The following is a 15,291-nucleotide window of genomic DNA, read 5'->3' on the forward strand; positions in this document are numbered from 1 at the left end:
GAATAACTTTGCAAGAGACATTTCAGAATCCTAGTCAAATCCAGTATGATTGCTGTATTGATTGTACTGATTGCGGATGCTGTAAAAATAAAATGACATCAAGGGTGCTGTACGCAGAGGTCTGAAGCGTGCTCCACAGAAGAACCTTATCCAGAGGTGTTAAAGAAGTCGAGATCTCACCATGAGAGGGGAAGTGTTGCGCCCCTGAAGAGGGAAATGATTAAATAATCAGTCACTCAACTTGTTTCCTCATCAGTGGCTTTTAGTGTGATTCTATATAGGATAAACAATTTACAGTAATACAATATAACAAAGAATATAAGCTGAAAGTTACAAAAATGCTTCTTAATATTTTTCTAACTATACATTAAGAAAATATTCTGCATTATGTCTTATTCAGTCTTCTCCTTAGTATATTCTACATTTCAGTAAAACACAATCTAAATCGACGATATCACGAGACCACATTAGTATTTCTTCAAAAACATAATGTTCACTAGCAATATAAAAATGTGGAGCACTTTGGTTATTATAAAAAAACACCAATAAATATAGAAAACCAGGAACAGTTTCTGTTCCTAAGGCTAAATAATCTAAGGCTATTACCGAACATGAACTAAATTGCTAATTTCAAATTTCATTTCATTTAACATTCAAATTTAATTTAATTTAAAATTAAATTCAAATTTCATTTAACATACCAAATACATGGCCTTTATGCTAACTATGAGGATTGGCGCTACCAACTTTGTTCTAATAACTCGATATAATTTAACAAATACACTCAAATCTGACCAGAAAATACTTTTGACATAATAACAAATCATTGACAACTTTTCTCTAAATCACAATCGTGTTTTATACACTTTTTACCTGAAGTGGGAAATGATTTATAGTTACTCAACTCTTTCTTTCCTCATCAGTAGCTTTGATTAGTTTGAATGAGGAACGGGAGCTCCCTCTCACTGTGTTTCACAGACATAAGTAGTAAATTATCGATTAAAACTGTAGACTCTACGGGTAGATAACAGATAAAAAGATTGAACAAAATAACATCCCAGTGAAAACTATACGAAATGACAGCGTCCATTTTACTTTTACATGTATCTATTTTAACGGCTGTGTAACTTTTAATAAACACAGTATCACGTATTCCATTCAGTTTTTTTCAACAAGCAATGTTTGTTACTTCCAATCAGATTGCAATCCAATTTTTTTTTTGCTTATCGTACTTTTGAGCACACGTTCTGTGCTATTGTGTGCTGTATTATTCTTTTTTGCCTCACCAGGGTTATGAGGTGGAAGGCAGAAGGTTATTCTTTACATTTATACTCCAGTTCTTTCTTCTATCACCCATCCAGGCTTATACTTCTGTCCTCTCCACACCTCACATTCTTCTCCATCATTGCCACCTCTCGCAGCCCATCACTACCTGTTTTTTACCCTTTTTGCTTGTCGCACAACCCTTCTTTTAACTTTTTTTAAAAGTTGTTTGTCTTCTTTTCTTGACTTAGCATTGCTAAACAACATTTGTATTAATTCCCTCCCCATATTCTCATAACTTAACAACAACACTATCGCCATTCATTTAGCAGCAGCTGCAACTCACAACTGGCAACCCATTGAAGCTCAGCAGGTGTGAGCCTGGTCAGTACCTGGATGGGAGACCTCCTGGGAAGGTTGCTGCTGGAAGAGGTGTTAGTGGGGCCTGCAGGGGGCGCTCACCCTGCGGTCCATGTGGGTCCTAGTGCCCCATTATAGTGACGGGGACATTACACTTTAAACAGGCGCCGTCCTTCAGATGAGATGTAAAACCGAGGTCCTGAATCTCTGTGGTCATTAAAAATCCCAGGGTGTTTCTTGAAAAAGAGTAGGGGTGTAACCCTGGTGTCGTGGCCAAATTTCCCATTAGCCCTTACCAATCATGGCCTCCTAATAATCCCCATCTCTGCACTGGCTTCATTACTCTGCTCTCCTCCCCACTAAGAGCTGATGTGTGGTGAGCGTTCTGGCGCACTATGGCTGCTGTTGCATCATCCAGGTGGGGCTGCACATTGGTGGCGGTGGAGGAGAGTCCTCATTACCTGTAAAGCGCTTTGAGTGGAGTGTCCAGAAAAGCACTATAAAAGTGTAAGCAATTATTATTATTATTATTATTATTATTATGTTTTATTTCAATCTTAATACATAACTTTTGTTTCCATGTTCCCTTTACCTTAAGCCCTTATAATACTCCTCCTTAAGTGGTCTAGAACCGACCCTGTTTTATCTGGACTAGATAGCATCTCCAGATCTATCAGTGCTGCCAACGGAGCTGCCATCACACTTACAAGTACCCTTGAGGTCAGTGAATATGAGTCTGGTGTTAGCATACAGGGCCAACTCCTCGCTTAACACTCAGCTCAGCAGTCACTGGTGATTAAACTGCTAGCACAACTGGTCTATACTCATATTATTAATAATATTATTAACCTTAGCTTCCTTAGCAGGACACAGTCTTGTGTGGATTCAGTTTTATTGAGCTCAATAAGTCCAACAACGCGCGCTGGGTCTGCCCCACAGAACAGACAAACTGCAAGGGTTTCCCAGCTCTTATATATACAGTCAGAAGAAAGTTTGTTTCACAATCTGAGTGCTTGTCCTGTTCTTTGATATATAATTACTTCTTGTCCTACTCTGTCTTGCTCTAGGTTCTGCCCTTTGATATGCAGCAGACATTGGTCTGGTTTGTCCGGTCTGTGGGTGTTGTTCCTGTCTGTTATTATGTAACGTTAAGTCACTGGGGCTGCTAAAGCAAATCAGCTTTATGGCATCTTAGTTTAACTTTTGTTTGAGGCTAAATTAACAGACCCCATCAACACATTTCACAATGTGCTTAAGTTGAAAGGGTCAGTAACTTTAAATTCCTTAGCGTCCATATCACCGAGGACCTCACATGTCTCTCAACACCACCTGTCTGATCAAGAAAGCGCAACAGCGCCTGTACTTCCTAAGACGGTTGAAGAAGGCTAAGATATATCCCCAGATCCTCACTAACTTTTACAGATGCACTACAGAAAGCACACTGACAGGCTGCATCACAGTGTGGTATGGCAACTGCAGTGCTTCTGACTGCAAAGCCCTACAGTGGGTGGTGAAAACTGCCCAGTCTATCACTGGGGTTGCCCTCCCATCTATACAGGACATTAATGACAGACTGTGCTTGAGGAAAGCTCTAAGCATCATCAAAGACCCCAAACACCTCAGCTACAGACTTCATGATCTGCTACCATCTGGAAAACCGTACCGGAGCATTCGGGCCTGGACTACCAGACTCAGACAGTTTTTACCCCCGCACTATCAAACTATTAAACTCCCAGCCTCTCTCACTCTCACCTATGATCTGAAACTCACAGCGCCTTCTTTCTTTCTTACCAAAAACCCAAACACACATTGAAAATCTACCTCTACCATACATGTCAATGTATTGTAGAGGTAGATCGCCATAATTTCATTCCCTTTATTTCATTCTGTTGTTGCATGTTTTTGCACATAACCTGTTATCTTTTTGCTGTTTTGAACATTGCCTGTTGTTGGTGGTTTTTTTGACAGTCAGTGATATTTATTGTGCAATTTATCAAGCAATTGAACACCAGTGAATTTGAAATTAATACAGGTGTACCTTGTTAATGTATTAAGTGTGATCTCTCAAGATAATTGACCCAAATTAGGTTGTTAAAACAAAGGGAGTGAATACTTATCAATTAAGTAATTTTCAATTATAAATACTTAATTTAAATTTTAACATTACAGAGAATTGCTTCTACAAGAGTGGAAAAAATCCCATTCAAATATGATTTAATTTGACTTTGCAACACAACAGAATGAGAAATAAACAATGGGATGTGAATACTTTCTGAAGGCACTGTATATATTGCTTGTCCTGTAGTGTTTAAAAAAAATAGCTGCAGTGAAAAAAAACATTAAAATATGGAATTATTACTAATGGTGCCAAAATAGATTTTCTTATTAAAAGAGATTCATACAATATCTTATTCTTTATTTTTTACCCTTTATTGCATAAATATTTCTTGTATTTGATATATATCCTCCCTGGAGATAAATATACTTTAGATTGTGCAACAAAGACTTTGAGCTCTTTCTGTAGAATTTAATCAGATGTGTGACTTTTTTTTTCCCTTAAGAGTGACAGTTAAGGATCTTAATCTGTTTTACACACATTCTTTGCTTAACATGGTAAGTTAAAAGCTGTTAAACAATTACAAGCCTATCCAATGAGACAGTCTTAATTGTAAATTAAACATGACTATAATTAACATTCCAAGGGTATAAGGAATTCAATTCAATATAGAAATTAATTAAATGTAGACTTAATTCATTTTAAAATTGAATTAAACTAAAAACATTTTACTATACACAAATTAAACTCTGTGACAAGAGCTATTTCTATTTCAGTCAACTGTAAATAAGAGTATAGTCAAAATTTAATGGACCAGACGAACTCAAAAGTGGGTGACTATGATTAATAGATATTTTGGGAACAAGTAAAGGTTTGCTGAAAAGAGAAGAAAATAAATGTTTCGACAGTGGAGCCTTCTTCGGATGTCACATGCTGATAATTCTACCTACTTGCACTAAAAGACATTTTAGTTGACTTGACTGTTGACTGACCTGGTGACTAGATTGGTGTTTTTAAGTCACCTGACTGGAAAAAAACTATTCCCACACTAATTGCAGCTGAATGATCTCTCTCCTGGGTGAATACGCTGGTGGGTTATTAAGTTACCTAACTGACTAAAACTCTTCCCACACTGACTGCAGCTGAATGGTCTCTCTCCAGTGTGAAAGCTCTGGTGGGTTTTTAAGACATCTGACCGACTAAAACTCTTCCCATACTGACTGCAGCTGAACGGTCTCTCTCCTGTATGAATGCGCTGGTGGGTTTTTAAGTCACCTGACCGACTAAAACTCTTCCCACACTGACTGCAGCTGAATGGCCTCTCTCCTGTGTGAAGGCGCTGGTGGGCTATTAAGCTACTTGACTGACTAAAACTCTTCCCACACTGACTGCAGCTGAACGGTCTCTCCCCTGTGTGAATGCGCTGGTGTGATTGTAAGTGATTTATTTTACTAAAACTCTTCCCACACTGACTGCAGCTGAACGGCCTCTCTCCTGTGTGAATGCGCTGGTGGGTTATTAAGGTACTTGACCGAATAAAACTCTTCCCACACTGACTGCAGCTGAATGGTCTCTCTCCTGTGTGAATGCGCTGGTGCGTTTTTAAGTCATCTGACCGACTAAAACTCTTCCTACACTGACTGCAGCTGAACGGCCTCTCTCCTGTGTGAATACGCTGGTGGGTTATTAAGTTACCTAACTGACTAAAACTCTTCCCACACTGACTGCAGCTGAATGGTCTCTCTCCTGTGTGAAAGCGCTGGTGGGTTTTTAAGACATCTGACCGACTAAAACTCTTCCCACACTGACTGCAGCTGAACGGTCTCTCTCCTGTATGAATGCGCTGGTGGGTTTTTAAGTCACCTGACCGACTAAAACTCTTCCCACACTGACTGCAGCTGAATGGCCTCTCTCCTGTGTGAAGGCGCTGGTGGGCTATTAAGCTACTTGACTGACTAAAACTCTTCCCACACTGACTGCAGCTGAACGGTCTCTCCCCTGTGTGAATGCGCTGGTGTGATTGTAAGTGATTTATTTTACTAAAACTCTTCCCACACTGACTGCAGCTGAACGGCCTCTCTCCTGTGTGAAGGTGCAGGTAGGGTTTTGAAATGCTAGACTGACAGAAACGCTCCTCCTCCCTGTGCCATAATAGCAGTTTGTCCACTCCATCGGAGCAAGGCCTTGAGTGATTCTTCCTCATCCTCTGATCATGCTGGGGTCTCTTATTCTGCAAATGCTCCATGGAATGGTCTTGCTCTGTGTGATGAAAGTGAGATTTGTTTTCTTCATTATGTCCCTCAGTGTTCTGCTCAGCAGTGTGAATCATCTGGGGCTCCTTCTCCAGTTCTCTGAAACTAAAACCGCCCAGTTCATTCAGTTGTTCCTCTCTTTGCCCAAGAACAGACACACCCTCCAGTTCATTAAAACTTTCAGCAATTTTCTCAGTAACCAGATTATTAAACCTGTGTGTAAAGTCATCAGATGCTAAGGGATTACATGATTGTTTGAGACTGTGCAATGACAGTCTCTCCACTTGAACAGAACAAGGCCTAATTATCAAGCCCTGTAGGAGCTGCTGTTGCTCCTCTCTGTACTGACTCTCCTCTCGGTGCTGTATCTCAACAATGTTCTCTTCACCAGGTACATCAGTCTGCTGCTCTGCACAGTCAATCAACTGGGGCTCCATGTCCTGCTCTGTAAGATTAAAGACATCCAGTTCTTCACTGTGCTCTTGTACAGAGACACAGCCCAGTTCATTACAACCTTGTGTAATATTGTTTGAGTCCAGATTATTCATCTTCTTTGTAAAATCATCACATACTAAGAGCCCAGGTGTCTCACTCTCAGACTCCATCTTCATCATGCGCACAGAGTCCAGAACCTCAACAATCTGTCTGCTCTCTGTGTGCTGCTCACTGAGAGTCTTTTTCCCTTCTGGAGCAGTGAGCTCTGTCTCCTGCATCAGACTGGAGCCCCACTCCTCCTCACTGTGCTTTTGTTCAAGAGGAGCCCTTTCCCCAGCCTCAGAGAGAGCACTGGCCTCTGCACCTGTAAACAGAACAAGACAAAATCTTTATAATAATAATAAAAAACTTTATTTTATATAGCACCTTTAAAGGTGGCTTCTCAAAGCATTTTACAGAATGCCAACAACAAAAAATACACAAAATAAGCATGATGAGAACACACAGTTAGAGGAGACAGTAGATGGTGGTACTAAATACAGTAGGAGCAGAGGGGTAAAGAATAGTTCAATGAAGGGTCTTCTAAAGAAGAAGGTTTTGAGTCTGGATTTGAAGGAGTTTAGAGAATGTGACTCTCTGATATCCTTGGGGAGAGAGTTCCAGAGCTTGGGGGCACAACAGGAGAAGGCCATGTCACCCATTGATTGTAGACGGACTTGGGGACAGATAGGAGAACACAATTAGAAGAGCGAAGGTTGTGAGGTGGGGAGTAGAATGATAACCCAGACAGGTACTGAGGTGCCAAGCCATGGAGAGCCTTATAGGTGAGCAGGAGGATTGTTAAGTCGACATGCAACTTGACAGGAAGCCAGTGCAAGGACTCCAGGATAGGAGTAATGTGACTAGACCTAGTCAGGATTCTGGCTACTGAATTTTGGATATACTGAAGTTTGTTCAATGTGGATTTAGAGTCCCCAGAGAGTAGAGCGTTACAGTAGTCGATTCAAGATTAGACAACTCTTTTCAGCCACAGTTAGTGATAACATAGGGCGTAGTGGAGCAATATTTTTGAAGTGAATGAAAGATGTTTTGACAACATGCTGCACATACGGGTCAAACGTCAAATATCATCCCCAAGTTTTTCAATTTACACTGAAGCTCAAGTACAAGACCATCTACAGATAGGGTTACACATTGGTTTTACAAAGTTGATGGGTGGTGCCAATAAGCATGACTTCAGTCTTGTCACAGTTAAGATGAAGGACATTTTGAGTCATCCAAGATTTTATATGGGAGATGCAACTAAAAAGAATAGAGACAGACACATCAGCGTTAAGTTTGGTATGGATGTATATTTGAGTATCATCAGCATAGTAGTGATAGCTGAGGCCATGTGATCTAAAAAGCTTTAAACTATACACACGCGTACAAGTACACTCACAATCAATTTGGGTTGTTTAAACATAGTGGAATAAGTGGGTATAAGGGGGTGTTCTGATTTAGCTTTGTCAGAAACCTAACTACCATGTAAAAAGTAAGTCTACTGTAATAATATCACAATCACATTACATTTACATTAACAGTGCACTGAGAGAGAGGGATCAATACAGACTGACTGGACCCCACAGAACATTAACACTGCAATCAGAGAAAGGGGTTAATACAGACACACTGACTAACTGGACACTACAGAGCATTAACACTATACTGATAGAGAGGGGTTAATACAGACAGATTGACTGGACACTACAGTACATTAACACTGCACTGAGAGAGAGGGATCAATACAGACTGACTGGACACCACAGAACATTAACACTGCAATCAGAGAAAGGGGTTAATACAGACACACTGACTAACTGGACACTACAGAGCATTAATAGTATACTGAGAGAGGGGTTAATACAGACACTGACTGGACACTTCAGCACATTAACAATGCACTGAGAGAGAGAGGTGGGTTAACAGACAAATTGACTGCACACTACAGTACATTAACACTACACTGAGACAGAGGGGTAAATACAGACACTGATTGGACATAACAGCACATTAACACTGCACTGAGAGAGAGGGCACATGAACACTGCACTAAGAGAGAGGGGTGAACACAGACAGACTGACTGGACACTACCGTGCATTAACACTATACTGAAAGAGAGGGGTTAATACAGACACTGACTGTACACTACAGCACATAAACAATGCATTGAGAGAGAGAGGTGGGTTAACAGACAAACTGCTTGCAAACTACAGTACATTAACACTACACTAAGACAGAGGGGTAAATACAGACAGTGATTGGGCATAACATTACATTAAAACTGCACTGAGAGAGAGGTGTTAATGGAAACATGCTGACTGAACACTACAGTACATTAACACAGTACTGAGAGAGGGGTTAATACAGACACACTGACTGGACACTCCGGTATATTAACACTGCACTGAGAGAGAGAGGGGTTGATTCACACACACTTACTGCACAGTACAGTATATAAACAATGCACTTAGAGTACGCTGGGCAAACGTTCCGAGGTCAAATTCTTCCAGCACGGGGGTACCTTTAAAGTGGAGACGACGGCACCGAATTTTTTTGGCGCGCCTTCTCTTTAAAGCCCTGGCCAAATATGAAGACAGTACGTACAGTTATAATTCAAACGGAATTAAAAACTACACATCCCAGTAACCATGGTGGTGCTTGTGATCATTGCGTTTAACCAACGAAACAGGGCGAAAAATCAGTCACATGACTTTCGGGCAGAGTTTCGAAAGCTTAACCTATCAGCAACAAAGCGAAATTTACACGATAGGCTACCTCAAACTGTCAGTTACACGACCGTGTATGTCGCTTAAGCCACTCCTATTTGGCATTTTAGTTATGGAGGCGAGAAGACGCCCCCCCCCCCCCTCTGGGTGCCTGATTTGCCGCCATCTTTAACCGCTTCGTGTCCAAATCGCAGGAGCTACGCGTACGAAATAAAGTTCATCCCAGCTACAAAACATATAGATTTTTGTGGTAAGAGGGAGCAAAACATCAGTATTTACTGCTATTAATTAGTGTACGATTTATAGTTGAAATCTGAGCCTAAATATAAAGTTAAAATCTCGACAAAGCAATGTAGGAAATACAGAGAAAATAAATCCTTTCTGACATCTAAAATCAGTTTCGAACAAGGTCTCTAAAACGAACAAGAAAAAGAGGATTTTCGGAGGGCAATTACGCTGTATTTATATAGAATAAGTGATTTATGAGCAATCTAATTTCTTGTTCGTTTAAAACAGTGAAATGTCAGCTGCAAAAGATCGCACCAGAAACAGCACTCTCTCTGCCCGTCATAGACGTTCAGGAAAGGCTGAATGAAGTCATGTCAAGTACACTAATTCGGTTATCAATAATAACAGTTGTAGGACAAGAAACAAAAGATAGTGAAAACTTAAGATTTTTAAGGCTAAAACTCAAATTAATTCTACAAATTAAGGCAAATGAAAATTCAGGACGTTAAAGTGCTAGAGGTGTAAAAAATACAAAAATGCACATGAGCAAAAAGTTTTAGAAATGGAGCAAACAGAATAAAAGCCATGCCTATAGTGCAGAAGAGGGATGCAGGAACACTTGCTTAGATATACAAAAAAAATCACAAAAAGGTGTATGTTACAAAAGAACATGCAAACATGTACATCAATTTCCCTTCGCGATCAATAGTCTTATCTATAAACATGAAACAGAGTGAGGAATCAGAAATTAGCATGCATAAAAAACAGCAATTCTGTCAGTGAGCCCTAAATGAATTAATAGCAACTATGGTTTCATGGAGGGCTTCTCAGATAGTTGGGCATTTAGGTAAACAGCCAGGTGAAAGGACTTGTAAACATATTTTGTTAAAGCAGTTTTTTCCACAACACATAAAATACATTTTTCCAAGAAAGTTTAGCCTTTGTCACTAATGAAACCACTAAATAAAGACATAAATATAGAAATCTTAAGATTTTTTTTATTCAATGTCGGTAGCAGGATGAACTGTCAGAGTGTATATTTTGTCGCAGAGTTGCTGCAAGATGTTAACAGTGAAAAAGGTATTTAGAAATGAGTTATTTCAAGATGAAAATTTTCAGAATAATTGCAAATCTAGCAGGATAGAGAAAGCACAGAAAACTGGCAGTTAGATTGATCAGATTAGTATGAAAAGTCATTTAGCAAAGGGAATGAGAAGAGTGACAAACTAGTATACTTTAGATCTTTTTTTCTGAACCAGGGAAAATCTGATCATGTTTCCCTATAACAATAATAAAAAACTTTATTTGATATATCACCATTAAAGGTGGCATCTCAAAGCAATACAATAGATGTAAAAACAGATAAAAGGACCACAGATTACAAAGTAAATGCATATAAGAAAGACAAGCAGTTAGAGGTGCTACCAAAAGTAGAAAACGAAGCAGATACAGACACTAAGCCTTCTGAAAAGAAAGGTTCTGAGGTTAGATTTAAATGCACTCAGGGTACGTGACTGATATCACTGGGAATACAAATTGAGAGCTCTGGGGTGCAGCTAGAGAAGACCCTGTCACCCACAGAATGTAGATGTTCTTGAGGACAGCTAGAAGACCACAGTCAGATGGACAAAGGTGGGGGAGTAGACAGTTAATAAGCCATATACTGTAGGTACTGAATGAGGATGAGGAATTTGAAGTTGACTCGAAACCTGATAGGTAACCAGTGCAATTACTTGAAAACAGGTGTAATGCATCCCTGATAGGATTCTCGCTGTCATATTCTGAACATATTGAAGATTGCTCAGTGTGGATTTAATTTCCCCAGTGAACAGGATGTGCATTTATTAATTCTAGAAAAAAAAAGCCTTTCTTAATTTCTCTAGTTCTTAGTTTCTCTAGTTCTCTTTAAAATAAATTATTGTCCCACAATGCAGAGTATTAAATGGCCAGTATTTACACATGATATTTGTGATTTAAAGAAACTAACACAAGCAGCTTTTGGGGATTTAAGTGTTGCAGGATAGTTATTGCAAGAGTTATTGCAGGATAAAAGACTAGAGATGTTGGTAAGAAGAAGATAATTTTGGGAAAGCTAAGGAATACACTGATAACAAGAACACTTTCTAATGGGGTTAGGCATACTTTTGATGAAGATGACGAAGTTAACAGACTGTATGTTTACATAGATACTGAAATGAGGATTGTATTTTAGATTGTGTGCAGTTACTAGCATTGAACTGTGTGTTGGATGCACATGAATTGAAGGAATGGGCAAACATAGCTGATGCAGATCCACAGAGCCAGCATATTAAGATGTTTATAATTAGAGGCAATTTGTTTAAATAACTAGGTATGGATACTGATGTGCAAGAGAGGTGGAAAGGCCAGCACTACAAATATGTGTATAGTTCCATCTATTTCTAATCTCTTTATCCAGTACAGAGGATTTGGAGCATATTCCAGTAAGCAATGGACACAAGGCAGAATACACCTGGACATAGCGCCAGTCCATCACAGGACAGACACAAACACACACACACCAGGGCCAGTTTTCCCATAAACCAATTAACTTACCAGTATGTTTTGGAGTGCGAGAGGGAGTCATATCACACATATGGAGAAAAACCATGTAACCCAGAGAGAACATGCAAACCCCACACACACAGGATGGCAGGAATTGAATCTAGGACCCCAGTGCTCCAAGATAGCAATGGTAACCACTTTGCCACCATTATAAATGGATGGATATCTTAGTTATTTTTCTAGTTCACAGGTTTGCATGCATAATTTAATTTTGAAAGCCACTGAGACATCAGGTACTACTGTTGTATTTATGAAAAAGAAACAAAACAAAAAGCAAACTAACAACTGTGCCATCCTACTCTTTAGTTAATACAATTTATTTATAAACAGTTAACATTGTTAGCAAAATATTTTGAATTATATTTAAACCTATTTCTTCTTTAGTTTTGTATTTAACTTATTATATGATAGTCAGATTTAATGTATATTTGAACAATGAAAATATATTTTTACAAGATGCGGGGGAAAGTGCAACAACTTATTACAGTGCTAAATTTAATATTGATTGGTAATAGTTTATGCTAACACCTAACTTTCTTAATTAGGTGTAATTAAAACAGTGAACTAAGTGTAACATACCATTCAGAAATACAATCGAGAATAGTTTTGTGGTGTTTATATGGATGAAACGTTTCTAAACTGTATAAAGTAACAAAATTAAAGACGATTAAATTCTGTAATCTTTTCACTTGTAATGTCATTAGACAGAACAAGAAGTTTCTGCTTTGTCTAAGGATGGTATCAAAAAGTAGTCTAAGTGGTGAAAAAATTGTGCTTAATGATAATTAAGTGACTTAAAAGTAAAAAGAGATGCTTCATATTGCTTAATTAATTTTAAAAACTAAGTTATAAATGCAGACGCGATCGCTGCCATAAGCGCTCCAGGCAGCAGAATGTTCGTTCTGTACTGCTGAGCTCCGCACCACCTCCCTCTCTCGGTGCCGCGCCCCTCTCTGACGGAGCGCAGTGGGCGGTACGCTATTTTCAGAGCCTCTGATTGGGGAAAAAAGACCTGCTGATCAGTTTCACACACCAGGAAGAGAAAAGAATGGGATTTTTTCTCTTCGAAACGTGTTGTCTTTATGAAATTCGTGTATTTTAAACGTTTAATTAAGAAGTAAAAACCTTACAGCGTACACAAAGATTCTGAGCTGATCACGAGGAAGAAAAATCACCCATTTTTCGCGCATAAAAAGTGATTTTTAACTCTCGAAACCTATTTTTATAGGTTTTAAAGTCGTGCCATGTCTAAGTTAAGCAGGAACACATCATTATATCTCATTTTTTATTTCTTTTTAAAAAATAAAAATCGTTTGCCCAGCCTACTTAGAGAGGTTAATACAGACACACTGGATTAATATTCCAGAGGAGTTAATACAGACACAGACCGTGGAGGACGGTAATACTTAAACCAATTGAAATAATTTTTATGTGCACAATCATTAGTATACATATAAAATCTAGACCAATACAACGTAAATACAATATTTATAAATGTTGTTTCATAATGACGTTGGATTACAAATTGATTCAGTGGAACAATTGTTGAATGTGAACGAGGTGTTTTCAGCACCGTAACCGGACAAAACAGTTCAGTTTCCAGTAAAGAATCCCGTTGCTACATCACACAAGTCTTGCCCACTTCACTCTGCATCTCTCCACTATATTCTCACCAGTGAAGAAAGGTTTTTGATGACAGTTTGATAGTTTGTTAGATAACGAGAATGTTTACTCTTACGAGATGTTTTCTTTAAAATAAAGTTTGTTATTTAAAAAATCTCACCAGTGAGGAAGTTATAGACACTGGTTTTAAACACACATACTGACTTCATACAAGTCACCTCACTGACCTGAGAGCTGCAGTTCCGTATCCATTTCTTCTTTTATTTCTGCAGAGACTTCACAGGGAAGCGTGTGTCCAACACGAACTGTCTGTTCCTGATCTCCTCCTGCTCCCGACTCCTTCTCCCTCAGCTGCAATCTCCACTTCAGGCTCTCGTTTTCCTTCTTCAGTTGCGCCATTTCACTCCCGACACTGTCCTCCACACACTGTGTGATTTTAAACACGGCCCGTCTCACCAGGATCTGGGAGACGCTGCGGAGTTTGTCTTGAAACTCGTCCTCCGAATCACACATCCTGTTTCCAAAAACTTCTGACACTTCATACACGATCGATTTGAGCAAAACGTGCATGAAAGAGTCAAGCTGGGTTTGCAGATTTAACAAGCACTCCGCCATCCTTCTTCAGAGTCGGTCAGAAACAAAGGCGGACTTCCGGAGTTTAAACAGAACAACTTATTTTTTATTCTTCACAGATCCTGTTGTCAGGGCTGTGCTCCGTTCAAGCATAAACACAGTCGTCAAGACGTTACGTATTCAGAACCTGAAGTTATTTTAAAGAAAAACAACAACTTTCTTTAAAGAAAATTATTCAGTCACCCACACGTGGTTGAAGTACATGCAGAGTCGCGCAGTATAATGACGTCATTCGTTAGCGCAGCCGCAGCTTCAAAACAATAGAGAAGCGGAGCTGAGAAAGAGGAGTTTCTTTAGCCGGATATAAACTTCTCCGCACCTCCTAGCGCGACCTTCGCCGTTCGTAACGGAACAGATTTATTTTTTTGCCCTTCCACGACCCTCCTCCCCAACGAAAACGTCTCAAGTGGATTTTGATCTCCCTATGCAGGTTTTTGGTTAAAGAAAAACAATGCTGTCGTTTCTTGCCAACTGGCAGTATTTCTTATGCACTGATAAGCAAGATTTCTATTTCATATTTCACAAATTGTTTGAATTTGTCCATATTCCATAATTGTTGTTTATGTTTGATTAACAGACAAAATATGACAACCCCTCTACTGAGCATATACTTTATTTTCCTGATGTACTGTAGCAGCCCCGACACTGAGAAACGAAGAGAAAATGGCTTTTATCAAGCATTTTTCATGTTCAATGCGTTTGACATATCCCAACCGCGACAGTGTTCTTTTGCGACACTGTTTCTACTTTTATCTTCTTTCTGTACGCTTTGATAAAAAAACGAGAAATCGTGCAAGGGGAAAAATGTCTTTTTTCATAGAGAAAACGTGCACCAGGAACTGTTGTGTTGAAAAGAAATGATTTAACACGATACAGTACGTGACCTTATTTAAAGGAGCAAATGCTCACCCAGCAAGGTCTGGAGAACTTGGAGAGTCTGGTGGATGTGATAATTTCACGGTAGTGTGGAAGAAAACAGTCTTTCTTTGAATTCTCAATCAATCGGAATTTCAGTGCGAAAAATAAACCCTTTGTCTGATTTAAAGAGATTATATTTTAAAACTCATAAAAATTCAGAAAACACGTTTC

At 39.1% G+C, this 15,291-nt stretch overlaps 1 protein-coding gene across 1 annotated transcript; it reads right to left on the reverse strand.

The window, feature by feature from the left end:
- Positions 1 to 1,267: 1,267 nt before the first annotated feature.
- On the reverse strand, positions 1,268 to 14,418 carry LOC148664331 (uncharacterized). The gene is made up of 2 exons (XM_088631485.1): positions 13,797 to 14,418; positions 1,268 to 6,730 (listed from the first exon to the last, which is right to left on the reverse strand). The coding sequence occupies exons 1-2, from the start codon at positions 14,182 to 14,184 to the stop codon at positions 4,728 to 4,730; spliced, it is 2,391 nt and encodes a 796-aa protein (XP_088487611.1). The 5' UTR covers positions 14,185 to 14,418; the 3' UTR covers positions 1,268 to 4,727.
- Between the last annotated feature and the right edge of the window lie 873 nt (positions 14,419 to 15,291).

This window comes from Lepisosteus platostomus, chromosome 5 (assembly GCF_059453375.1).
Source record: "Lepisosteus platostomus isolate fLepPlt1 chromosome 5, fLepPlt1.hap1, whole genome shotgun sequence".
NCBI lineage: Eukaryota > Metazoa > Chordata > Actinopteri > Semionotiformes > Lepisosteidae > Lepisosteus > Lepisosteus platostomus.

Coding starts and splice junctions, on each gene's coding strand:
- LOC148664331 (XM_088631485.1), bottom strand. CDS start 14,184: ATGGCGGAGTGCTTGTTAAATCTGCAAACCCAGCTTGACTCTTTCATG. Junction 6,731..13,796: donor TACGGAACTGCAGCTCTCAG/GTCAGTGAGGTG, acceptor TTCTGTTTACAG/GTGCAGAGGCCAGTGCTCTC.